Below are 27,212 nucleotides of genomic sequence, written 5' to 3' on the forward strand. Positions count from 1 at the left end.
AGCCTTTTAAAATTAAGCTCCATAAAGTTAACAGCAGATACTTTTAGCTGCTGTATTTACAGACACTGCTACAGACAAAGAGACCCTTTGCTGCGGGGGACTTGTGACATCCAAAACGCGTGCCAGTGCCTGAAAACGGAAAGTTAGTGAAAGTGCTGAATGGTTTAAAAAGGAGCTTAGAACTCAAACACTTATGCAGCCTTCACTGTAGTGGTGGCTCCCACTCCCAGCTAGGATGTTAACTGAATGTTGCTTTACAGATCACAGAAATACTCCAGGTGTGAGAGCAGCCTTAGAACAGACAGTCAGGAGTCTGAGACTGACAGCTGGATGAGTGAGGAAGATGAAGTGTCCCGGAGGATTTCCGTTCTACCCAGAGGTAAACGTGTGAAAGGCTCTCTCTTTTCTTTAACATACTGACCCAGAGTCCCAGTATAGCTTTAATGAGCTCGATAGAATTAGATCCATTCCAGAACTGTCTATTCTGTGTTTGTACAGTGCTACCACTACTGGTCTGTAAGTAGGGCCCCTAGATGCTACACTGATATAAATAATAGTAGGACACTAGCTGAGGCCCTCTCTATCTATCCCACCTGTGGCTTCTTGGAACACAACTTTCATCATTATGCTGCATGCTATGGCCATTGGAACTTCATGATAATGGCAGGAATAGAGCTTAGATTGTCCTGCTCCAACAGTACAGGCCCTCATAACTTGAGCTAACGAGAAATCGCCATTTGCTGTTAGCACTACAGGGTCTATGACCAGAGCTGGGCCAACGGAGATATTATTAGTTGAACAATGTAATTAAATTTACTGAATCAATTACTCCTCGTTTATATTTGCATATGATTTGACCAGATCTACAAACTGAGCAAATAAAGGGGAAAAAGTTAATTACCTAATTGATTTGAATAATGTCACTCCATTTCATAGAATCATAGGCTTTAGGGTCAGAAGGGACAATTATGATTGTTTAGTCTGACCTCCTGCACAACATAGGCCACAGAATCTCACCCACCCACTCCTGTATCAGCCCCCTAACCTAGTGGTTCCCAAACTTGTTCCACCGCTTGTGTAGGGAAAGCCCCTGGCGGGCTGGGCCAAGCCGGTTTGTGTACCTGCTGTGTCCGCAGGTCCAGCTGATCATAGCTCCCACTGGCTGTAGTTCGCCGCTTCAGGACAATGGGACCTGCCGGAAGCTGTGCAGGCCAAGGGACATACTGGCCACTGCTTCCAGCAACTTCCTTTGGCCTGGAGCAGTGAACCACAGCCACTGGGAGCCGCGATCGGCTGAACCTGCAGACGTGGCAGGTAAACAAACTGGCCTGGCCCACCAGAGGCTTTCCGTGCACAAGTGGCAGAACAAGTTTGGGAACCACTGCCCTAAGCTATGACTAAGCTATTAAAGTCCTCAAATCGTGGTTTAAAGACTTCAAGGTGCAGAGAATCCTCCAGCAAGTGACCTGTGCTTTGCGCTGCAGAGGAAGGTGATAAACCCCCAGGACCTCTGCCAATCTGCTCTAGAGGAAAATTCCTTTCTGACCCCAAAAATGGTGATCAACTAAACCCTGAGCATGTGGGCAAGACTCACTAGCCAGACACCTAGGGAAGAATTCTCTGTAGTAACTCAGATCCCGCCCCATCTAACATCCCATCACAGACCATTGGGCTTATTTATTAGTCAAAGATCAATTAATTGCCAAAATTAGGCTATCCCATCATACCATCCCCTCCATAAATTTATCAAGCTTAGTCTTGTAGCCAGATATGTCTTTTGCCCCCACTACTCCCCTTGGAAGGCTGTTCCAGAACTTCACTCCTCTGATGGTTAGAAACCTTCTGTCATAAACAGATAGCTAAGGGTTAATGTTCTTTTACCTGTAAAGGGTTAACAAAGGGAACCAAACACCTGACCAGAGAACCAATCAAGAAACAAGACTTTTTCAAATCTAGGTGGAGGGAAGTTTTGGGTGTGAGTTTTTTGTTCTTTGTCTTGGTTCGGTGACCCTCTCGGCTCTGAGAGTGATCTTTCTATCTTCAGGCTTTCTAATCTTCTGTTTCCAAGTTGTAAGTACAAGGATAGTAAGACAATAGGTTTATATTGATTTTTTTGTATTTACATGTGTGTAGTTGCTGGAATGTGTTAAATTGTATTCTTTTTGAATAAGGCTGTTTGTTCATTTTTTTCCTTTAAGCAATCGACCCTGTATATTGTCACCTTGATACAGAGACCATTTTATGTCCTTTTTCTTTCTTTTTATATAAAGCTTTCTTTTTAAGACCTGTTTGAGTGTTTTTCACTGGTTAAGGCTAAGAAACGAAGGGAGGGGGAAAATCTCTTTGTGTTAGATTTACTAAGCCTGACTTTGTGTACCCTCTGGGTGAGGAGGAAGAGAGATTAGATCTCTCGGTACTTGTGTTTCAAGGACTTGAAGCAGGGAATCTCCCAGAGTACCCAGGGCGGGGAAATCTGGGGGGAGGTAAAGAGGGTGGAATCCCTTTGTTTAGATTCACGGAGCGTGAATCTGTATATCTCTCCAGGAACCTGGGGAGGGAACACCTGGACAGGAAGAGGGAGAAGGGAAGTGGGTTATTCCCCTTTGTTGTGAGACTCAAGGAATCTGAGTCTTGGGGTCCCCCAGGGAAGGTTTTGGGGAGACCAGAGTGAGCCAGACACTGGAATCTTCTGGCTGGTGGCAGCGATATCAGATCCAAGCTGGTAATTAAGTTTGGAGGTTTCATGCTAGCTTCTCATGTTCTGAACTCTAAGGTTCACATCTGAGTAGGACAGTTATGACACCTTCCTCTAATTTCAAGTCTAAATTTCCTGATGGCCAGTTTATATCCATTTGGTTTTGTGTCCACATTGGTACTGAGCTTAAATAATTCCTCTCCCTCCCTTTTATTTATCCCTGTGATATATTTATAGAGAGCAATCATATCTCCCCTCAGCCTTCTTTTGGTTAGGCTAAACAAGACAAGCTCTCTGAGTCTCCTTTCATAAGATAGGTTTTCCATTCCTCGGATCATCCTAGTAGCCCTTCTCTGTACGTGTTCCAGTTTGAATTCATCCTTCTTAAGCATGAGAGACCAGAACTGCACACAGTATTCCATATGAGGTTTTACCAGTGCCTTGTATAACAATACTGACACCTCCTTATCTCTACTGGAAATACCACGCCTGATGCATCCCAAGACCGCATTAGCTTTTCTCATGGCCATATCACATTGGTGGCTCATAGTCATTCTGTGATCAACCAATACTCCGAGGTCCTTCTCCTCCTCTGTTATTTCCAACTGATATGTCCCCAGCTTATAACAATAGTTCTTGTTGTTAATCCCTAAATACATGATCTTGCACTTTTCACTATTAAACTTCATCCTATTACTATTTCTCCAGTTTACAAGGTCATCCAGATTTTCCTGTATGAAATCCCGGTCCTTCTCTGTATTGGCAATACCTCCCAGCTTTGTGTCAGCCGCAGACTTTATTAGCACATTCCCACTTTTTGTGCCAAAGTCAGTAATAAAAAGATTAAAAAAGACTGGTCCCAAAACCAATCCCTGAGGAACTACACTAGTAACCTCCCTCCAGCCTCCAGCCTGACAGTTCATCTTTCAGTATGACCTGTTGTAGTCTCTCATTTAACCAGTTCCTTATCCATCTTTCAGTTTTCATATTAATCCCCATCTTTCCCAATTTAGCTAATAATTCCCCATGTGGACCGTATCATATGCCTTACTGAAACTGAGGTAAATTAGATCCACTGCATTTCCTTTGTCTAAGAAATTTGTTATTTTTTCAAAGAAGGAGTTCAGGTTGGTTTGGCACGATCTACTTTTGTAAAACCATGTTGTATTTTGTCCCAATTACCATTGACCTCAATGTCCTTAACTACTTTCTCCTTCAGAATTTTTTCTAAGACCTTGCATACTACAGATGTCAAACTAACTGGCCTGTAGTTACCCGGATCATTTTTCCCCTCTTTCTTAAAAATAGGAACAATGTTAGCAATTCTCCAGTCATATGGTACAACCCCTGAGTTTACAGATTCATTAAAAATTCTTGCTAATGATCTTGTAATTTCATGTGCCAATTCCTTTAATATTCTTGGATGAAGATTATCTGGGCCTCTCAGGTTAGTCCCATTAAGTTGTTCGAGTTTGGCTTCTACCTCAGATCTACCTCCATATCCTCATTCCCATTCGTCATCCTACCATTACCCCTAAGCTCCTCATTAGCCTCATTAAAGACTGAGGCAAAGTATTTGTTTAGATATTGGGCCATGCCTAGATTATCCTTAACCTCCACTCCATCCTCAGTGTTTAGCAGTCCCACTTCTTCCTTCTTTGTTTGTTTTCTTCTTATTTATATGGCTATAGAACCTTTTACTATTGGTTTTAATTCTCTTTGCACAAGGAAATTTAATTCCCTTTCTACATGGCTTTTGGCCTTTCTCACTTTATCCCTACAAGTTCTGACCTCAATAAGGTAGCTTTCCTTGCTGATTGCTCCCATCTTTCACTCCTTGTAGGCTTTCTGCTTTTTCTTAATCACCTCTCTGAGATGCTTGTTCATCCAGCTTGGTCTACCACTCCTGCCTATGATTTTTTTCCCCTTTCTTGGGATGCAGGCTTCTGATAGTTTGTTGAACAAATTCAGTTATACCCTATTTAATCACCTCGACTTGCAATCTTGATTTTGTCACTTAGGGGGCAGTGGTACACATTCACACTAGCCAGTTCTTTACATTGTTTTACTGAAAGAGATGTAATAGAGGTTAAGGCCAGAAGAGACTATTAGATCAATTAGTCTGACCTCGTGTATAACGCAAGCCAGAGAATCTCATCATTGATTCCTGCAGTGCAGGGAATTATTTCCTGCTGCAAAGGTGAATACTCTAGCAGAACCTCTGGGCAGTTCTTTTAAACAGACATCCAGTCTTACTTTAAAGACTCTAAGTGATGATGAATTATTACATTTATGATTTATTTAATGCAAAAGGGAAGGTTCTATGGGCACAATGGAAGAGTTACAAGTTATGCATGAATTTTTTCATCTTCATTTTAAATTCGTTTCCAAGGATAAATACAGTAATTCACCAGAAAGACAATATCACACAAAGTGTGGAGAAGCACTGAAATGAATTCCAGTACAATGCTACAAAATTCATACTAGGCCTTTTAATGCTCAGGGTTACAAGAGGACCTGAAAACTTGATCCAAAAACACAAACAGGGACTACTGAAGGAAACAAAGAAAGGGGAAAAGAACCAATTCTAATGTAAGGCCTTGGTCCTGCCAACGCTTAAACATATGCTTCATTTTATGCGTGTGAGTGATCTCATTGAAATCAATGGGACTGCTCATGCACTTGAAGTTAAATCCTTCGATGCATCAAGGGCTGAACCTCTCTCCAAAGGCCTCAGAAGACCCCCTACTCACAGCAGGACTCAGCCTTATCTGTCCTGTGAGAATTTCAATTGCTCCTATCCCAAATGAAGAAGAATACCTTGAGCAAGGGATGGTGATGATTGAGGGCTTGTTAGATGAACACTTAGTTGATTGCAAGCTAGGATGTAAATTTGCAGCTCACTAGCATGCCATGCACTAACTATCCATGTGGACACCACGCTACCTACCACACACTAAAAGTTCCCTGGTGCACTTTGACCTACTAGTCCCCATGACTCCTAGCTGCGCCACTCCGGGAGTATCTCAGAGACACTGCTATAAAGTATAATTCCCACTCAGCTTCCCTTTCCTCTGCAGAAGCAGTGATTTGCTGATGGGTGGTTTTTACCAGCAGCAGAGTATGACACGCCCAGTGCAGGCTCAGCTCTGTTGACTGGTGCATAGGGGCACATAGCCAAAACATCATCCATTTCCTGCCCACTTGATTTTATGAAAGCATTTGATAGTGTACACAGATAAGCCTTCTGGAAGATCCTGAGACAATAGGGAATTCCAGCAAAGATAATTACTTTGATAAAAACTTTGTGTTGCATCTGGACACAAAGCAGAGACGCCAAATGGTTTAAGATACTTTCTAGCGTAAGGCAAGGTTGCGTACGACCCCCTGCTTCTCTTCTGCATTGTTATAGACTGTGTGATGCTGTGAGACTTCAGTTTTGCAGATAATGTAGTGATATTGGCTACCAACTTGGATGGAATGAAAAGATTTTTTATGAGCATAAAAGCAGATGCTGCTAAAATGAGGCTTTGTATCAGTAAGCAGAAGACCAAGGCCATGGAGATAGGAGAGAATGCTGTCAATGCAGGCGGATTGATAAGAGTACAAAGGAGTGGATGACTTTGTCTATCAAAGAAGTGCAATATCTGCTAGCGGCCAGCTCACTGAAGAAGTGAAGTCAAGAATCAGTAAAGCTTTTGGATGCTTTACCCATTTATCAAGCATCTGGAAGAGTCAGAGGAGGCGATACAATGCTATTTCCCTTTCAACACTACTGTATACCTCAGAAACGTGGCAGGGAACTGAATGCATGTCACAAGTATTGTTTGAGATGAATTCATTGGAGAAATTGTGTGACCAATGTGGAAGTGCTGTGCTGAATGAGTCAGCAGACTGCAGACTCAGTAGTTAGGCAGAGATGGCTTCTGTGTCATCAGGCCATCCCATGGCAGAAAAACAAAGTATATCTTAGACTGGTTTCCACCTGGAAGGAAGAGAAAGTGTGGAGGACAAGGAATGACCTATGGTAGGACAATTGAAAAGGATGCTGCCATCATGGAGACAATTTATGATAGAGTCAAACACCTTACTCCAGATTGACAGCAATGGGAAAAATGAGTTGCCTCATGTATCACTAGACACAGAAGGGTATAAGTCATCCCTGCCTACTGCCCTCTCTCTTGGTCTGGGCTGGGACAGTAAATGAGCATTCAGCAGCTACTAACTTCTGTGTATCTAGACCCCAAGTCACACACAGAAGTGTAAACAGTATTTACTCCCCAGCACAGTTAGTCCAAGTCATGACCTAGCCTTGAAATATTAGGGCAAATCAAGGCAGGGTCCCTCAATTTCAGTATATGCAGACCACATTCATAAAGACAAGCCACAGAGTAACTCACCCCAGCAACTCTGGTTCCAGTGTCACGAGCAGTCTGAACATAGACTCACTGTATTGTCGCACGAAAGTTCAGATAGAGCAAATGTGAGTCTTCATATTTCTTTAAAGTAGCAGTGTTTCATGTAAGAATATTTGACATTTATGCAGGATTTTTAACCATTTACCCATGTGCTCAATGGACCACAGTCTCAAATTGGGACACCTATCTCAGGTAGGGCTACAACCACTCAGCGCCCGCTGTTGGCCTGGGTGAAGGAACCTCTGGGGTTCCCACTGCTGGCCTCTTGCCAGCCAGGATCCTGCCACCGGTCCCACTCAGTGCCTGCTGCTGGCCTGGGTGAAGGAACCCCAGGCTGGCAGCGGGCTGAGACCCTGGCTGGCAGGAGCCAGCGGCTAGAACCCCAAAGTGGCAGTGGGCTGAGCCACTCAGTTGCTGCTCTGGGGTTCCGGCCGCTGGCCCCTTGCCAGCCAGGGTCCCTGTTGCAGCCTCACTCACCTTGCTTCTGGTTGGAGTTCCAGCGCAGGCCCCTTGCCAGACAGGTTCCAGGCCTCCAGCTCTGCTCAGCCCTACCAGCCGCCAGCTCCACTTGCCTCAGCTGCGGTTCTGGGGTTGCAGCCACTGACCTCTTACCAGCTGGTTAACAACTGATCACTCAGAAGCCTGTGTGCAGCTTAAAGTATCCACATACTTGCCACCAGATATTGGAAAGCTCAGCAAGGAAAAGCAAGGGCAAGGATCACACTAAACTGATAAGATCTGCATTTTAATGTAATTTTATATAAAGCTTCTGAAACATTTTGAAAACCTTGTTTACTTTACATATAACAGTAGTTTGGTTATATAATATATAGACTTATAGAGAAACCTTCTAAAAAACGTTAAACTGTATTACTGGCACACGAAGCCTTAAATTAGAGTATATAAATGAAGACTTGGCACACCACTTCTGAAAGGATGCCATCCCCTGCTGTACAAAGTAGAGGATTTACCGTGAAGATGTGGGTGGAGTTTAAGCAGGCATTGAAGTATACAGTTCTGCAGTAACATTGTATTTAGTCTAGGCTGTTTAGCCATTGCACGTGGCCATGAACTGCAGTGTCTGGCTCAGGATCCAGCTTCCATGAAATTTGACTTATGCTTGTGTCAGCTGGGAACATAAACAAGATTGAGAAACTGCTTCTGGGTTCTGCTTCCAAAAAGTAGGTGGCAAAAGGCACTGAAGACTAGCAGTCCCCTCCTTTTCAAAGCCAGCAGTGTGTGCGCATTGCACTACAAAAATTAAACTCATTCCTTCTTTGTTGTCAATGCCTAGGCAGAACACTTGTTTCTGAAGACGAGCTGACTCAGCTTACTCACATTATGCCATCCCTGACTGGGGTAGATCTGAGGTCTCGTCTCAGAGTTCTGATCCAGAACCTTCAGAGGCAGATTGAAGAGCAAGAGATCCTGAAAGAGTTTGTGGTGAGATGTGCTGCTTTGCTTTTGTAGGCCTAAGTGTTTGGCACAGCTGGGAAAGTGAGTTGTATGTGGAAAAAAACCAATCTCTCAAGGATTAGCACATCCCCACCAGCTGGAGGAGAGATCTGTGGATGTGAGTGATCCTTTCTGACTCCATTGGGTCAGGGAATCACTCCCAGCTAGACTATGCCCCATGATCTGTGCTTAAAGGAGATCTTCCACATGCAACTCTCCCTCTTTCCATGCAGGGAAGGGCTCAGTCACCTTGATGGCACTTTCCCTATGTCCCTAGACCCTATTGGCTGGGGGGTATTTGTACATCTCCAACTGATACAACTGGGAATCAGCTTAGGTGTATTAACTTTTTGACAGAGCACTCTCAGATCTGATGTGCTGTTGTGTCGAGGGGATTCCAGGGGTGGCATCAGACTGAAGAATTCCTGACTATGCTCCCAGGGAGCAGGATTAAAAATCGATCAGAGGAAATACATTGTTACACAATGCACGATTGACCTGTGGAACTCATTTGCTACAAGAGACCATTGAGGCCAAAAGCTTCACAGAAAGAAGGGGACAAATTAGAGAAAGTCCAGAGAAGAGCAACAAAAATGATTAAAGGTCTAGAAAACAACCTATAAGGAAGACTCAAAAAAATGGGTTTGTTTAGTCTGGAAAAGAGAAGACTGAGAGGAGACATGTTTTCAAGTACATAAAAGGTTGTTACAAGGAGGAGGGAAAAGAATTGTTCTTAACCTCTGAGGATAGGACAAGAAGCAGTGGGCTTAAATTGCAGCAGGGGAGTTTTAGGGTGGACATTAGGAAAAACTTCCTAACTGTCAGAGTGGTTAAGCACTGGAATAAACTGCCTAGAGAGACTGTGGAATCTCTGTCACTGGAGATTTTTAAGAGCAGTTTAGACAAACACCTGTCAGAGATGGTCTAGATAATACTTAGGGTATGGCTACACTTGCAGCTGTACAGCGCTGGGAGTTAAACCTGTCTTTGTGCAGCCGAGTAGGGAAAGTGCTGCAGTCTGTCCACACTGACAGCTACCAGCGCACTGTCGTGGCCACATTTGCAGCATCTGCAGCGGCATTGCGAGCAGTGCATTATGGGCAGCTATCCCAGCGTTCAAGTGGCTGCAACATGCTTTTCAAAGTGGGGTGCGGGTGGGGTGGAGTGTGACAGGGAGCGTGGGGGAGAGAGAGAGTGGATTTTTGGAGCCGACACTGTGTCAGCTCCCTGCCTTGCAAGTTCCGACCCACCCCCACCCCTCTCTCACTCATTGAAAGCAAACAGCCCTCTTTGTTTTTTTCCTCACAGACCAGATACGCAGCTGCTGTGAAACGGAACCCCCCCCCGCCCACCATGCTGCTTCTATCCGCAAGCCCCTTCCTTCCCCCTCTCTTCAAGCAAACACTAGCTGTGGGCATTCCAAAGGAAGCTCCCTGCCCCTGCTCGTTCATAGCAAACAGGAGCTGTGTTCGTTTTTTTGATAAGCAGGTCCTGGAGCGCCGAGTTCACAACAAAACAAACAGAGGCATCACAACAAAACAAAGAGAGTTATCTTTACTTAAAAGGATTATGGGAAGATTCTGGAGGTCAGTTACAGCGTAGTAAGATTAATCACTGTTTACACTGGCACCCCAGCACTGCAGCAGCAGCGCTATACTCTTTATTCCTCTCGTCGAGGTGGAGTACAAGCAGCGCTGTAGCCAGGGAGATACAGCGCTGTATGTGCCTTGCCAGTGTGGACGGGGAGTGAGTTACAGCGCTGTAAAGCCACCACCAGTGCTGTAACTCTCAAGTGTAGCCAAGGCCTTAGTCCTGCCGTGGCGAAGGGGACTGGACTGCATGACCTCTCAAGGTCCCTTCCAGTTCTATGATTCTGTGAATTCAAAAGATGATTAGACACTTCTATGGATAATAACATGCAAAGTTACAATATCTGGGATAAAAATGGTAAAAGGTATAAACTCTCCTGCTTCAGAGCATAAGCCAACCATTGACCAATGGGGACTAGGCATGAACTTCCCTTACAGACAAGTTATTCTATAATTGTCTGTTACAAGGTTGGACCTTCCTCTGCAGAATCTGGTGATTGCTCTTGGTCTCCTTGGTAATTCCTATTTTATATGTTCCTTTGTTCCTTTTACCTCCTGTCCAGCTCTTGCCGTCCGGTAACACAATCCCACCAACACAAGGGTGTTTTACAGAAGTGTGTAGTGTTTGCTAACCATCCCAAAAGCCCAACAGCCTCTGAAGCTCCTATCTATCAGTGACTCAGGCAGGAGGGTGTCCTAGGTCACTCTTGGCCATAGTGTCCTACGCAGCTATCAGCTGAGTCCTGTGGGTCTGTTCACACATTCAAAACCAGTTTGCATTTTGTCTGAATGAGGCCTGGGCCCATGGTACCCTTATAAGTCCAGAGCTCAGGCTTTGGCTTCAGCCCTGGGTGGCGGGACTCAGGTTACAGGCCCCTTGCCCAGGCTGAAGTTCTTGGGCTTTGCTCCCCTACCCCCCAGGGTGGTGGGGCTCAGGCAATCTCAAGCTTCAGTCCCCCCTCCTGGGGTTGTGTAGTAATTTTTATTGTCAGAAGGGAGTTGCGGGTGGGCATCAAAGAAGTTTGATAACCTCTAGTGTAGCGTATAAGTCAATAATGGGGTGTAAGTAGGTACTGGAGAGTGCAAGTTGGTGTAACTCACGCCATGGCAATAAAGATGTAGAACAGGAAAAGCAACTAACAAGAAAGTGCAAAAAGGTGTCAATGAAACTACCTTAACTGACATCTTCCTGTTCTTTGTCGTGTCTGTTATATCACGTTAAACCTTATACCTATGAACAAACAGTGCCCTACACATATCACTTTCCCCATCACTGAAATGTAGCCACCACTGGGATGGAAATGCGACATCTGCTCTGTGCTAGCAACTACAAGCGTTTCCTAGGTCAGGAGCTTGTTCATTATCCTTGCTGAAATGTGGCCGAGACACCAGAATGAACACACCCTTCACTAACACGCCAGGGGATCTTTAATGACGTTGTCAAGGCTGATTCCCCACTCTGGCACTTGGAGTGCGGAAGGTGGGGGCCCACAAGGATTCTAAAAATTAATACTGGTCAATCCAGGCTGCTATTAAACTCCCAAGGTTACAGCTTTTCTCTGACCTTGGATGGGTAGATGCTGCCACCACCCAAGTGCAGAACCCTTTTGAGAGCCCAGGAAGGAGCACTTGGGAATTCCTTCCTGTGTGGTACCCTCAAGCCCTTTCTCACACACACACACACACACACACACTCGCCCCCCCCAGGGAAGAGCTGGGAAAGAGGGAAAAAAAGGAAATCAGCTGTTGCCACCAGCTAATTAAGCAATATGTGCACAAACCTCTTAGGACACAAAAATCCAATTCTGTTCTTAAAAAAGGTAAATTTTATTAATAAAAAAAAGAAGAAAGAAAATACATCTGGGAACTCAGGCTATTGCTAGATTTTAAAAGAGCAACTACAAGGATTAAGCACCAAGAATAGCTTTCTTGAGGTCCATTTTAAAGATTACAAGCAAAACAAAGTGTCAGAGGGGTAGCCGTGTTAGTCTGGATCTGTAAAAGTAGCAAGGAGTCCTGTGGCACCTTATAGACTAACAGACGTTTTGGAGCATGAGCTTTCGTGGGTGAATACCCACTTCGTCAGATGCATGACATGCATCTGACGAAGTGGGTATTCACCCACGAAAGCTCATGCTCCAAAACGTCTGTTAGTCTATAAGGTGCCACAGGACTCTTTGCTGCTTAAGCAAAACAGAAGCACCTGGGGTTAGCACAGAGGAATCCACAAGCCATAACAAAATAAAAGGGATAAATCTAATTGTGGCTTCCTAGACATTTCCTGATCTACTTACATATCTGGCGTTTTAAATGAGTAGTTTCTAGGTATGATACTGATGACTTTTTGATACCTGGCCCAAGCTTCTTACAGCAGAGCTGCTGCCCTGTCTGGCTCTCCCCAGGAGAGCAACAGACAGACAGACAAAGGGGAGTCTTTTTTTCAATTTAAAAAAGTTCTAGCCTTCTCATTGGCTCTTTTGGCCAGGTGCTCACTCACTTCCTTTTACCTATGCATAGCAGTGAGACTTTTTAACCCTTTACAGGTAGAGCAATTAGAGAACCGCTACTAAGAGGGATTTTATAGCTACTGGCTGGCTGAGTGTCCATAAAAGGGAGCTAGCCCCTCCTCCCCCTTCATTTATCACACTCATGGTCAGGACCTTGTTTGAAATCTTGTGGGAAATCCCTGGAAATACTCACTCTTGGGGGCTGAAGAATGTCACTGGGTCACTCAAAGTGTTTAGAAGATGGGAAATGAAAGTGCCTGGCTTTTGGGCTTCCGTCTTACCTGAAAATATAGAGTAGGGCATATTGAGTGTATTCCAAACAAAACTCTGTTTCCTAGTCATAGGTCACATACATTGATGGTGAGTCCTAATGCTAACCCTGCAGCTTCTCTCTGGAGGCAGGAAATGAAGTGTCTTGATTGTCTACCTTTGATCTAGGCTTTAGAACACATGAAACCGCTTGATGGCTGCCGAGTTGGGAAAGCGCCAGAAAACCGGGAGAAAAACAGATACCGAGATATCCTTCCATGTAAGCAAGTACACTAAAGGGCCTTAAAAACACTTGAAGAATACATGGGAGCCAAGGAAAACAGCTGGTAGGCTGAGTTATAACAGGCACATCCAGTCCCTCCTCTTGTCATGGGGGCCTCCAGAAACAGTGGAATCTGGTACATGGGCAGTGGGTAGAATTGGTGGGGTTTATGCAGGAGATTTGGACCCCTTCAGTGATACAGAGCCTAGCTCCACAAGGGGTCCCTCCTCTTCCCCTCTACAGTGCGTTTCTGGGAGTAGGGCAAGAGTAAGGCCAATGAATTTGCTGCTATCTAGATTCCCCAGACATTGTTCCCAGGGGTGCAGGAGAGGTGGGAGGTGAAATGCGGGATTTAGTCCCTTCTCTGTCTCCATAGAACAGAGACGGACAAACTACGGCCCGCAGGCCACATGTGGCCTGCAGGACCATCCTGACCAGCCCTTGAGTCCCAGCCCGGGAGGCTAGCCCCTGGCCCCTCCCCTGTTGTCCCCCCTCCCCCGCAGCCTCGCCGCCACACAGGCAGCACTCTGGGCAGTGGGGCTGCGCACTCCTGCAGGGCAGAGCTGCAGCATGTCTAGTTACGGCCAGGCGGCACAGCTGCCAGACATGCTGCTCTGAGCAGCATGCTAAGGCAGCTGGGGCTGGGGAGGCCCAGGGGGCAGTCAGGAGACAGGGAGCAGGGGGCAGTTGGATGGGGTGGAGGTTCGGGGGTGTGTGTCAGGAGACGGGGAACAGAGGGGTTGGATAGGCATGGGAGTCCCGGGGGGCTTGTCGGGGCAGGGATGTGGATAGGAGTCAGGAGATGGGGACCAGGGTATGGATAGGAATGGGGTCCTGGGGGGCCCGTCAGGGGGTGGGGGTGTGGATAGGGGTCAGGAGATGGGAACAGGGAGGGTTAGATAGGCGTGGGGTCCCGGGGGGGGGGCTGTCCAGGGGTGGGGGTGTGGATAGGGGTTGGGGCAGTCAGGGGACTGGGAGCAGGGGGGTTGGATAGGGAGTGGGGTCCCGGGGGGCGGTTAGGGGTGGGGGGGTCCTATGAGGAGGTGGTTAGAAGACAAGGAGCAGAGGGGGTTGGATGTGTCAGGGGTTCTGAGGGGGGCAGTCAGGGGGTGGGAAGTGGGAGGGGGCAGGTAGGGGGTGAGAGCCAGGCTGTTTCAGGAGGCACAGGCTTCCAGACCTCCATACAGTTTTGCAACTCCAATGTGGCCCTCGGGCCAAAAAGTTTACCCACTCCTGCCATAGAACCTCTTCCTAAATTTTGCACAGGAAGATTTGCGCTTTAAAGCCAGTCAGCTGACTGTGATACAGTGAAATTCTGTCCCAGCGTGATTGAGGCCCGCCAAAAGGGGTAAAATTCTTTCCTATGTTCCCAGGCATCAGAGAATATAAATATTTTCTTATCCAACCTGCAGACCCCAAATCCACCATTGATCAATCCAAGCAAGGCACAAAAGTTTCCCTACCAATTGGAGCTGGCTTCTGGAATGAAGACTTGATTGCCACAGCAGAATGTTCACTATTAACAGAGCATTATGCCATTTTCATTTACACACAGACCTCTTTGTAATCTGTAACAAAGGGAATAAAAATACAGAATATGTTGCATTGCAGTGTTCTGTAATATTGGAGAAATAGTACAAGTTTTTTAAGTTTCCTGTGTTACAGAAACTTTACAGTGTCATATGGTACTGGTTCAGGTAACAGTAGGGTGAGCTGCAGTGCTTTGTAATATTACCATAGGACCCGGTTATACGGCTTGTCAGATTGTGACAGAAGTGCCTTAAAGAAACAATATAGTTCTTAGCAGGAAGAGAAGAATCATATAATATGATTGTAGGAATTGCCTGCTAGCAGGGATATTAGCGCTGCTTGGCCAGCCAAATGCACCATGAATATCACTGAGACAACATTCAACTGCCTGATGTTCAAGCTCCCCTTAGGTCCTAGATAGACACATGAATTTGGATCTCCAGCTGAAATAGCAAAACTTCAGAAGACTTTTTCTTTCTGTCCAGATGATGCGACACGGGTTCCTCTTGGAGCAACCAGGGGCTATATTAATGCAAGTTACATCCGAACACATATTGGAGAAGAGGAACATTTCTATATTTCAACACAAGGACCTCTGCCTTGCACTGTGGCTGATTTCTGGCAAATGATTTGGGAGAATGAGTCAGATGTAATTGCCATGATGACGAAAGAAGTAGAGCTTGGAAAAGTCAAGTGTCACAGATACTGGCCTGAACCTCCACAGCACTCTCTAGACTTCAGTGAATTCCATCTGAGGCTGGACAACTACCAGATCTTGGAATATTTTATCATCCGAATAATAGAAATAATTAACAAGCAGGTAAATTAAATATATTTTATTGTATGCCTAAAGAGGGGGACTCAGATACTACGTATTGTATCTCTCTGGCAGTATTTAGAGCAGCGTTGAGTAACTTCCTTCTGTAGCATTTTCTGGTTATTTTCAGCTTTATCAAAACCTGAATTATATGAGTGCACATAGAGTGGGTGATTTTTCCTTAGCTCTGGGCAGAAACAGGGGATCTGACAGTTTTCAGGACAGAGACTGAAGGCCTTTAACAGCAGTGGGTGTTGAGGGCACTTGCAGGATGCGCTCATATTAGAACCTTTATAAATCTGTGTCCTCAGTAAGGACAACTGTGCGGGTGGGGGAGCAGTTCTTTCTTTGGCTGCACTGATGGGCAATCCGCACTCAGTTCAGAGAAGCAGCCATGTGTGATGTCTAGGGCCTTACCAAATTCACGGCCATGAAAAATGGATCACAGACCATGAAATCTGATCTTCTGTGTACTTTTACCCTATACCAGGGGTCTCAAACATGTGGCCACAGGACGCACGCAGCCTGCGGAGTTATTTCCCGCAGACCACCATAGGTTCTGACTCTGTGGGTGCTCCGGGGCTGGAGTGAGTGGGTGCTCTGCACCCACTGGCAGCCAAACTCCACTCCTCCCCACCCCCCCATACCCTCCCCAGTGTGCCATGTTCCCACTCCTCTGCCTATCTCCTAGTGCTTCCCACCACCAAACAGCTGTTTGGCCGTGCTTAGGATTTTCCAGGAGAGATGGGGAAGGAGCGGGGATGTGGCGCGCTCAGGGATGGAGGAGGAGAAGAGGTGGGGCCGGGGCAGGGATTTGCGGAAGGGGTTGAAATAGGGGCAGGGAGGGGGCAGAGTTGGGGCAGGGTCTTTGGGGAAGGGGTTGGAATGGGTGCAGGGAAGGGGTGGGAAGATGCAGGGCAGAGGCGAGGCCTCATGGAAGTGGTGAGGTGGGGGCGGGGCCAGGGGCAGACGGGGGGACATTTATGCTCTCATTATAATAGGAGAAGGCACTTATTTGACAGCAGAGTTGCGTAAACTATTCAGTCATTATAGCCTTCTTCCTGTTTGTGAATTGTCTGCAAACATACTAAGATTTTTATTAATTGAACTTAAATCCATGCATTGGCTTAACTTCAGCGTCTTAAATAAGATACGTTCAGATTCAGGTACTCTATTATATATACTTAAATAGAAATCCTATAGTCTATAAAGGTCTGCCAGTTGTTGATTTATTATATATATTTTTTAAAATACTGACCATATATCAGATCCTGAGATTCAGGATTTTTACTTAGGAAAAACTTCACTTGTGCAACATCCTGCAATATAGCAAGTACCAGCGGAACATCCTAAATTACAGTTGGGCATGCTCAGCTCCTCAAAGGATCTGTCTCAACAGGAGTTTGCCAGATTTGTTCCTACTTGTTTAGAGTGAAATCCTGGGTCCACTGAAGTCAATGTATGGACAGCGAATATGGGGAACTTCTGTATCACACTGAAGTTAGATGGTTGAGTCATGGAAACGTTTTGAAGCGTTCTTTTGCCCTTAGAGAGGAGACTGATTCCTTCATGACAATGAAAAACAAGGAGGTTCCACAGCTTGCTGATTCCACTTTTATCAGCAACCTTGCTTTTCTAGCAGATACAACTGATCACCTGAATGCACTGAACTTGAAGCTTCAGGGTAGAAAACAGGTGATAGCACAGATGTATGACAGTGTTAAGTCATTCAAAGTCAAGCTTACTTTGTGGGGGAAACACCTGACTGCTGGCAATTTGGTCCATTTCTCGACTCTGAATTCCTTAGGAAAAGTTGAACCCAAATCCTTGAAAGAATATGCAGAGATCATTTCTAACTTACACAAACAGTTTGATGTGCGGTTTAAAGATTTCAAGGCACTTGAACCACGTTTTGAACTTTTTTGCACGCCATTTGCTGTGGAAATTGACAGTGTTGCAAAGGAAATGGAGATGGAGTTAGTGGAGCTCCAGTATGACACCATTTTGAAGCAGAAGTCTACAGATGTTGGAATTCCAGAATTCTACCGGTTTCTTTCACAAGAAAGATTTCCCATGTTATTCTCTGCTTCCACAAGGGTAATGGCAGTGTTTAGAAGTACATATATATATATGTGAACAGGTTTTCTCTTCCATGAAGATTAACAAATCTGTGTTAAGGTCAAGGCTCACTGACGAACATTTGCAAGCAACACTGAGATTGGTTTAGTCTCATGATATCAAATCTAATATTGATGCTCTGGTTGATGCAAAACGCTGCCAGCTAAGTGGCCAAAAATGAAATGACTATCAAAATTAGCATTGACTTTTCGCATTACAGTTTTAAAAAAGTTAATCCATTGACTTTTAATAGTATACTATATTGCTCTTCATGTTTTTCATTTTTGACCATACTTTTGTATCATTGTATGAAAAGGTTTCAGTGATGCGGCCTCCAGGCCAATGTACTTCTCTCATGTGGCCCTTGTGGTGATTTGAGTTTGAGATCCCTGCCCTATACTACACAGATTTCATGGGGGAGACCAGCGTTTCTCAAATTGGGGGTCTTGACCCAAAAGGGAGTTGCAGGGGGATTGCAAGGTTATTTTAGGGGGGTTGCGATATTGCTACCCTTACTTCTGCACTGCCTTCAGAGCTAGGTGGCCTGAGAGTGGTGGCTGCTGACTGAGGGCTCAGCTCTGGAGGCAGCACCCCACCAGCAGCAGAGCAGAAGTAAGGGTGGCAATACCATACCATGCTATCCTTACTTCTGTGCTGCTGCAGGCCATGGCACTGCCTTCAGAGCTGGGCTTCTGGCCTGCAGACACCGCTCTCCAGCTGCCCAGCCCTGAAGGCAGCGCCACTGTCAGCAGCAGCACAGAAGTAAGAATAGCAGTAGCGCAACCCTCCACAACTCCTTTTTAGGTCAGGACCCCTATAATTACAACACCATGAAAACTCAGATTTAAATAGCTGAAATCATGAAATTTATCATTTTAAAAATCCTATAACTGTGAAATTGACCAAAATGGAATGTGAATTAGTAAGGCCCTAGTGATGTCCAAACGTTTGGAGATTCCTGAATCTGCTGGATGAGAACAGGCTCTTGGGCAAGACGTGCAGTCCTTCCTGCTTCCAGTTGGCATAGACCAGTGGTCCCCAGCCTTTTTTGTCTGACGAGCCACAGAGGACCGTGGCGGCAGACGAGCATCTGCCAAAATGCCACTGACAAGTGGCGTCATCCAGAGGCATTGCCGCTGAAATGCCGCCAAATTTCGGCGGCATTTCAGCGGATGCTCGTCTGCCAGCCAGTACACGAGTACACTTAGACGCCCAAGCGGGCGCCATGGGGCCCGCAGGCACCGCGTTGGGGATCCCTGGCATAGACATACAGTTAGGGTGGTCTTTCCAGGACATTTCACTCTCTGCCCTAGCCAGAACCATGAGATGCAGGGATCCCATGGGGTAGACAAAAGTTAATGGAACAGTTTTGAGCCCAAATGGTTCATTTTGAGTTCTGGGTGAAGGTTCTGGTGAAGGTCTTTTGTCCAAAGCAGTATCCCCATCATCCACTCCTTCAGTATCCCAGGATGCCCATTGTGGCTGTTAACAGTGATAGGCTCTATGGAAAACACTGAAGTAGAGATCTCTACCTAGCAGTTGTTTGCACGCTTTGTGAACACATTCAGCTCATTACCTTTGAACTATGGGCCAGATTTACAAAATCAGTGCAGATGCCCAATGCTCAAAACATGAAGAGGAAGGGGGGAGGGATAGCTCAATGATTTGAGTATTGGCCTGCTAAACCCAGGGTTGTGAGTTCAATCCTTGAGGGTGCCATTTAGGGAACCGGGGTAAAAATCTGTCTGGGGACTGGTCCTGCTTTGAGCAGAGGGTTGGACTAGATGACCTTCTATGAAATAGACTGTGCCAAAGAATCTGATCTCATTTACACTGGCATAAAGAAGATCAGACACTGACCCATGGAAACCTATTTATTCTTCTTTAATGCCTGTGTGAAACCTCCGAGAGCCCAAGGGTACTTATACAGGTGCAACAATGAATTACTGCTGAAGAAATCAAAGTGTACATCAGACATTAAATGCCTGTTGTGTAGGAAGGAAAAAGGATTACTTGAAATTGAAATTTTAATACTTTTAACATTTGGCCAAAGTCCTTACAAAGTTTCAGGATATGGTTTGTTATAACTTGTAGCACTTTCATAGCCCTTCCTATCTGAGGATCTCAGAGCACTTAAAAATATTAAAGTGCCACAATGTCTCTGTGATTGTTTAGAATGGTTAATCCTAGTCTCTCCCTATCTGTCTTGAAAGCAGGGTCTCTCTTTCTTTATTGCTTATTCCACGTGGGAAGCCACAGTCCTTAGTTTTCTGGTTGACTTTACAGGAGTAACTCCTACAATGAAATTGACATCGGTGGTTGCTCTCTTCCAGACAGGAGAGAGACGCTTCGTAAAACACTTGCAGTTTACCACTTGGCCAGATCACGGTACTCCCAGACTGATAGAGCATCTCGTAAAATTCATTCGCTACATGAGAAAAATTCACCAGACGGGCCCCATAACGGCCCACTGCAGCGCTGGAATTGGAAGGAGCGGGGTTCTGCTTTGTATTGATATTTTGCTGAGTTGCATTGAAAAAGATCTATGTGTGAGTATATCTAAACCAAATCATTATAAATATTACCATGGGCTTATTTGTGGAGGGACACCAATTCGCCCCAATGTAAATCAACTCAAGTTGGTTGTAAAAAGGAAATGGTATTAGGTTCTGATTCCTGTTGAGTGTAGGGACAATAATTAATACTAAAGCAGGGAAGGGACAACCTTACACTTCCCCATTGAGCATATTCTTTTTAATAACTTGGCCTGCGATGAAACAACACTGTTCTCTCCTGACAGTTCAACATCAAGCAGATAGTGAGAGAGCTGAGGCATCAACGATTTGGCATGATTCAAACTAAGGTAAGATCTCCACCTTGAGACCAGGCTAATTTTGTCTAACGTCCCTGATTCAGCAAGGCACATGCTTCACATCCATTGAAGTTCATGAGACTTAAATATGTACTTAAGCGCTCTGCTGAATCGGGGCCATGAGCAGTGCTTAATTTGTTCCAGGGCTTGCGAGGGCTGAGACCTGCCACCTCTAGGCCTGGTAGTTAGAGCCCTGTCACCTCTGGGCCTGACAGTTGATAGCTCCAGCACCTCTGGGCCTGGCAGTTGATAGCCCTGGCACCTCTGGGCCCGGCAGTTCAGAGCCCCAGCACTTCTGGGTCCGGCAGTTCAGAGGCCCGGCAGTTGATAGCCCCAGCACCTCTGGGCCTGGCAGTTGATAGCCCCAGCACCTCTGGGCCTGGCAGTTGATAGCCCCAGCACCTCTGGGCCTGACAGTTGATAGCCCCAGCACCTCTGGGCCTGGCAGTTGATAGCCCCAGCACCTCTGGACCTGGCAGTTAGAGCCCCAGCAGCTCTGGTCCTGGCAGTTGATAGCCTTGGCACCTCTGGGCCTGGCAGTTAGAGCCCCGGCACCTCTGGGCCTGGCAGTTGATAGCCCCAGCACCTCTGGGCCCGGCAGTTGATAGCCCCTGCACCTCTGGGCCCGGCAGTTCAGAGCCCCTGCACCTCTGGGCCTGGCAGTTGATAGCCCCAGCACCTCTGGGCCTGGCAGTTGATAGCCCCGGCACCTCTGGGCCTGGCAGTTCAGAGCCCCTGCACCTCTGGGCCCGGCATTTTGAGCCCCTGCACTTCTGGGCCCGGCAGTTAGAGCCCCAGCACCTTTGGGCCTGGCAGTTGATAGCCCTGGCACCTCTGGGCCTGGCAGTTGATAGTCCCCGCACCTCTGGGCTTGCTGCACCAGTTCTGAATGTAAAAAACTTGCTTGAGCCCCAGTACCTTTTTCATTAGAAATTAAACACTGGCCTTAAGGCTAAGGAGGACAGAATGCAAGAGAGTGGGTGAGGGAGGGGAAGGAAGCTCTCCCTAAGTTTCATGCAGCCCTAGATTATATTCATGTTACAAACGTGCTCCCAAGCCAGGCAGTCCTTTGCATGTGTCTACGGAATGTAACTGGGTGACTCCATGCTGTTTTTTCCACATGTCCAGGACCAGTACCTGTTCTGCTACGAAGTAGTGCTGCAAGTGCTGCAGAACATTGAAGCCATGGAATCCCGTCTCCTCCAATAAGAACGTCTGCTATTGCCACTCGTCTTGGAGACCTCCCTCTTACTTGAGACTTATTCTAATGGGCTGTCAGACCAGCATGGACAGGCGCTGTACTGCATGCACTATCTTGCTTGTCACGCTGTGTTAGGAAATGTTGATTTCTAAAGCGTTTCGAAACCAGCATAATGTAGGTTGGTAAATTATTTATACGCTGGCTCTCTGGCTTGAGAATTGATCAGCATCACCAGTAAGTTGCCACAGAGAGTAATTTGGATGTTCCGCATAACAGCATATTGGTGGCCAGGAAAATATGTTTGGCTGGTGGCTAGGAAGTAACGTACCCTGTCAAGGACTGCAGCTGTATTCAGTTAGCTTTAATATTGGAAGGGCAGCTAAGAAGCTCTGAGACCATGACTGTTTCAAGCTGAAGTTCAGTTGTCTCTCCCATGTCACTCTAGACTTTTGCTCTTGTATTTTGAATCAGTATTCTCTGCTCCCAGTGATGCTCTCAAGGGGGGGTGCCAATTCATTTGCTTTTGGTTGTTTGAACAACTTAGAGCCATTTTCTGCCATCATTCTAGCGTTAGGTGGAAGTTTTCATAAATAAATTGATGGCGGGACATGACCCCAAAGCTCTAGTGAGCTACTTTTAGAGCGGGCAGAGAGCTCCAACAATTGGAATGGATGACTGTTTTCACCTAGCAATATCAGCTATGTAGATATCATTAGCTCCTTTCATTCTGTACCCATGTCAAAAGGAAAGTATTACTAAGCCTGCTCTGTGAGTGTGTGTAATATAACTGTCACACCAAACCTGCAATTCTTCCCTTCCCATTGATTTACTACCTAATAATCGCTTATTTAGAGCCTGATCCAACTCCAGTTCAAGTTGATGGAAAGCTCCATTGATTTTGGGGGTAGGGGAGTTGAATCTGGTGCTTGAGCAACATTAAATAGCGCTGTTGTACTATACACTTTTTTGTGAAAGCTGGTTCATTTTCTGAGAGTTCCAGTTTGAGCAAATCTCTTCTGTTTTCTCCTCCCCTCCCCTCCAATTCATCCTGTGAGACTGAAATCTGCATTAAACTGGAAAACTCTCTGGGATATCTTACCTACCTCACAGCCTGGGGTGTTGTGGGGGTTCATTTGTTCATGTTTGTAAATTGCAAACTACAGCTATGATATTATTGTAACTCGTTTGCCTAGAGGGTTATATTTATGGAAGTAGAATTATTAGCTATGCAACAGAAGATCACCTTCTGTTAAAAATAGGCAACACAGTGGTGAAAAATATTAACAGCAATGTGTGTATAAAAACTGCTTCCTTGACTTCAAGACAGTAGTAATATTAAGAGGTATTTGCATACAAAGCCACTCTGCAAGCTATAAGATAATAATAAATACTCTTGTTTCATTTTATTATGGATCAGAATGATAGATTTATGGCAGAAGACAAATGTGGCATTAAATACAACTTAAAAGCCTGACTTTCAGAAAAATGCATCCTTATAAAGTTATTCTAAGATTCCTGGTCAATCTCTCCTTTTTGCTCCCAGCTACAGTGGACTAACCCAAGGGTAACTGGGAGTAGAATTTACAACATAAGCCAGATGCTGATTCAGTCACAGTGATAGAAATCCAGAACTCCTCTTAAGTCATTGGAGCAATTCCAGATTTACACTGCTGTAAATGAGAACAGAACCTGGTGTTCTAACTTGAATTGACTGAGTTTGAGCCTTCTAGAAAGCATTATTCTCCATACATTTTGAATTTGTTTTACTGTCTGAGTGCTGCATCTAGAGTAGCCATTATTTGCACAGATTTGTCAAGCATCGTTAGCCAAATGTTCATAAATCTGTTACCTCTATTGGGTTTTGGCCTTTCACTTTGGTTTTATTTACTGCACTGTACATGTATTGCTATGTAAGATAAAATTGCACAACCTAATGCACAATTCACTTTTTGTACTAAACTGATTTAAACTAGTTTCACAATGGAAACGTTCTGGACTTTGTACAAACATGGCTGTGAACAAGCCTATTGGACTTGTAAAGGCAATCCTGGTGGTACCCTGTGTTGCTCCACTTTTTACGTGTGCATCATCTTTGCAGCTGTTTGAACATATAAATGTTTCCTGTTTTACAGGGATATTAAAGTAAGAGATGTTTGACAAAACTGGCTTGCACTTCATTTCAGTCTCTTGCTATGAAATAGATATAATAATAGTAGAGATAAACGAACAACAAGAGAGTTTGGGAGTGATATAAACCCTCTTGCCTTGGGGCATAAAACAGCGTCTAAATCCTGGGGGTTAGAAGGAAACATTCTAGCTCTGAGGATAGTCAAACAGTGCAACAGGTGACCTAGGGAGGTTGTGGAATCCCCGCCACTGGAAGTTTTTAAGAACAGGTTGGACAAACACCTGTCCGGGAAGGGCCAGGGACACCTAATCCTACCTCAGTGTGAGGGATAGACTAAATGACCTCTTTATGTCCCTTTGAGCCCTCCATGTCTGTGATTCCCTGGGGGCATACTGTCCCACATCTGCCCCCACTGTGGAATTTCTTGTACCTTCCTCTGAAGCAGCTGCTACTGACCATTGTCTGAGACAGGACTAGATGGATGTGGGTCCAGGGCCAGCTTTAGGCCGATTCCTCTGATTCCCCTGAATCGGGCTCTGCGCCTAAGAAGGCCCCGCGCCCTAAAGAAGAGCACCTAACTTTTTTATTTTTACTCACTCGGAAGCGGTCCGGGTCTTCGGCGGCACTTCAGCGGCGGGTCCTTCACTCTCTCCAGGTCTTCGGCAGTGGGTCCTTCACTCTCTCTGGGTCTTCAGCAGCATTTTGATGGTGGGTCCTTCAGTGCTTCGGAAGACCTGGGGCAAGTGAAGGACCCACCACCAAAGTGCTGCCAAAAACCTGGACCACCGCCGGGTATTCAAATCAGGCCCCGCACTTCCTAAAGCCGGCTCTGTGTGGATCTAATCCATTCTGGCAACCCCCGTGTTCCTACGCTGTCAAAGATTGATTCCTCAACATCTTAACCTCTGCGGCAAGTACTGTAGTAATGGATCCAATCCTGCCATCCGTACACAGGCAAAATGTACTTTAGTGTTAGGGCTACACCGTTGTACAGAGTTGGTCTTCCTATCCTCTGGGATGCTTAGCATGGCCAGCATGGTGGGAGAAAGCTAGCCCTCCAGAAACCGCAGTCTGAGGTACAACAAATGGCCATCAGAACTAGAACAGAAAATATGGCCTTGTTCATTGAGAGACCTAAAGCCACTTCAGTTAATACTATGCACATCTGGACAGGGCCTGGACTGCACCTCCATTTCATGGGACATCAGCAGAGTTGTTGGCACAGGGTCGATGCTGCAGAGTGGGCACCTGCCAGGGGGCGAGAGAGGGATAATGTGGACACATACTGAGCAAGCTGCAAATAGCCAGGAATAGGTTGTGCATGCAATCATCTGGGGGCAGAGAATGCAAAGGCATAGGCACAACCTGTTCACATTTGCTGCTTATGGTGTTCAGGGAGTGGAGGAATCCAGTGCTCACAGCAGGCCCAGACACCCGCTAGGTGCCAGAGAGAGGAGGCCTGAGGAGGAGTAGCCCTGGTGGTTGGAGGAATACACATTGCACCCTTGTAAAGGGTGCAGCAGAGGCTGCTGTTGTGTATGTTCCCCCATTGCTCCCTAGGGCACTGAAGCACAACCTCTCCTCACCTTCCTCTCTCAACATGACTAAAAGCCAAGCTCAAGAGAGGTTGGATGGTCCAGTGATTCAGTGACTAGCCAGTGGGCTTAAGTGACCTAGATTCAATTCCCTGCTTTGCCACAGCTGTCCTATGAGATCTTGTGTTGCACACCCTAGTTAGCGTCCCCTTTCAGCTATGGACGAGGACCTCTGGGAGGGGAATATCAGCCTCTGTGCTCTGCGTCCCCTGGATGTTTCAAGCTCATAGATCCTCAGTAGACTGAAGCACTGGTTCCTCTCTGGGTCATTTCTTGGGCTCTGACTATGTGTGTTACCCCCCTCCTCAGAAACACGGTGCCCAAGCCCACCTGCACCAGTGATCTCCTACTTAACCCCAGCCCTCTCTCAGAGCTCCCCTCCCCCCCCGAAAGGTGGGAAGTATATGCAGGAGCGGCGCCAGGGGTTTTGGCGCCATAGGCGGGGATCCTTCCCTGCTCCCGGCAATTCTGCGGCGGGGGGTTCTTTCCGCACTCCCAGTCTTCGGGGCACTTAGGCGTGTCCCGAAGCGAGTGAAGGACCTGCCGCAGAACTGCTGCTGATGACCCAGCGCGCAGAAGGACCCCCAGCTGCCAAATTGCCACCGAGGGCAGCAAAATGCCGCCCTCCCAAATCCTGGTGCCCTAGGCGACCGCCTAGGTTGCCTAAATGGAAGCTCCAGCCCTGGGCATATGGCTTACTGTTTAACCCTCATAAGGGTGTGCAGTAGTTATGACACAGTCAACGTATGCACATTTTGCGCAGTCTACCACCTTTCTGCTCTTTTATCCTTCGTCCTGTAAAGCTCATCAGAGTACAGCTCATACAAAATAATACACATCTGAAACCACAGTGGCCCTCCCTTTGCAGCTCATCCTTCCCCTGTGAGTCCTGAGGGGAACATCTGGGCCCAGTAAGGCAGGCTGCGGCATGCTAGCTGGTCTTTCTCTCCCTCACAGAGCCTCTGCCCAGCTTCTGTTCTTGATCTCTCCTGCTCCTCTCACTAGCTCTTCCTGTCTGGCCCCTGTTCCTGTGTGTTTCTTTCTTTAAACCCTCCTGGTCTCCTGGCCTCTTCTGGTCTCCTCCTGCTAACTTTCCACTGCTCCTACCTCTCCCCAACCCTTCAGGGGAGTCTCCTACACTCATTTTTCTAAGGATTCAGATGCTTTTTTAGCATAACATTTTGTAAGGGTTAAGTGCTGTCATTAGCCTTAACTATTTCCCATTGTGTTGGTCTGGGTTGTATCTGCTACAGGACCTGGAAACAACAGCAGATCCTCATACACGTAGGCATTCATGACAGAGCAGACTTCCCAATATCAATCAGAATTCATCAGTTGACCAGATACAGCCCCAATTCATCACACTGTGGGCAAGTCACTTAGCCTCTCTGGGACTCTGTTCCCCATGTATGCCATGGGACAGCATTTCTCTACCTTATAGGTCTGCTTTCTGTATTATGAGGTGCTCAGATACTATGAAGGTGGAGCCCATAGAAGCACCTACATAGATATACCTAAGATGGCAGCTGGAAGATCATCTAAGTCCATTATAACTTCAAGGAACTTCAGCTGTGAGAGAGTCAATACTTTTAAACTTAAGAGTCTAAATCTAAGTTTAGACACCTCAATTCATGATGTACCTGAATATGGACTTTTAGATCCACATCTTCAGAGGTGTTTAGGTGCCTAACATCCACTAAAATCAGTGAAAGTCAGTTGCCTAAATACCTTTGAACATCTGGGCTTTAGATCCCC

General features: G+C 46.1%; 1 protein-coding gene across 6 annotated transcripts in view; it reads left to right on the forward strand.

Moving 5' to 3' along the window:
• The window catches only part of FRMPD2 (FERM and PDZ domain containing 2), a 128,811-nt gene extending 104,927 nt beyond the window's left edge, over window positions 1-23,884 (forward strand). For 4 of the 6 annotated variants that reach the window (XM_030570380.1, XM_030570377.1, XM_030570378.1 and 1 more), the window contains 7 exons: window positions 261-379; window positions 8,408-8,556; window positions 13,103-13,193; window positions 15,212-15,546; window positions 19,995-20,210; window positions 20,462-20,524; window positions 21,662-23,884. In XM_030570380.1, coding sequence (XP_030426240.1) covers window positions 261-379; window positions 8,408-8,556; window positions 13,103-13,193; window positions 15,212-15,546; window positions 19,995-20,210; window positions 20,462-20,524; window positions 21,662-21,742 — 1,054 coding nt within the window. In that variant the 3' untranslated portion in view covers window positions 21,743-23,884. Of the gene's footprint in view, window positions 1-260; window positions 380-8,407; window positions 8,557-13,102; window positions 13,194-15,211; window positions 15,547-19,994; window positions 20,211-20,461; window positions 20,525-21,661 lie in introns of those variants that run through there. The other 2 variants (XM_030570381.1, XR_004001343.1) reach the window with 2 other exon arrangements.
• The last annotated feature ends 3,328 nt before the right edge of the window (window positions 23,885-27,212 follow it).

This window comes from Gopherus evgoodei, chromosome 7 (assembly GCF_007399415.2).
Source record: "Gopherus evgoodei ecotype Sinaloan lineage chromosome 7, rGopEvg1_v1.p, whole genome shotgun sequence".
Classification (NCBI taxonomy): Eukaryota; Metazoa; Chordata; order Testudines; family Testudinidae; genus Gopherus; species Gopherus evgoodei.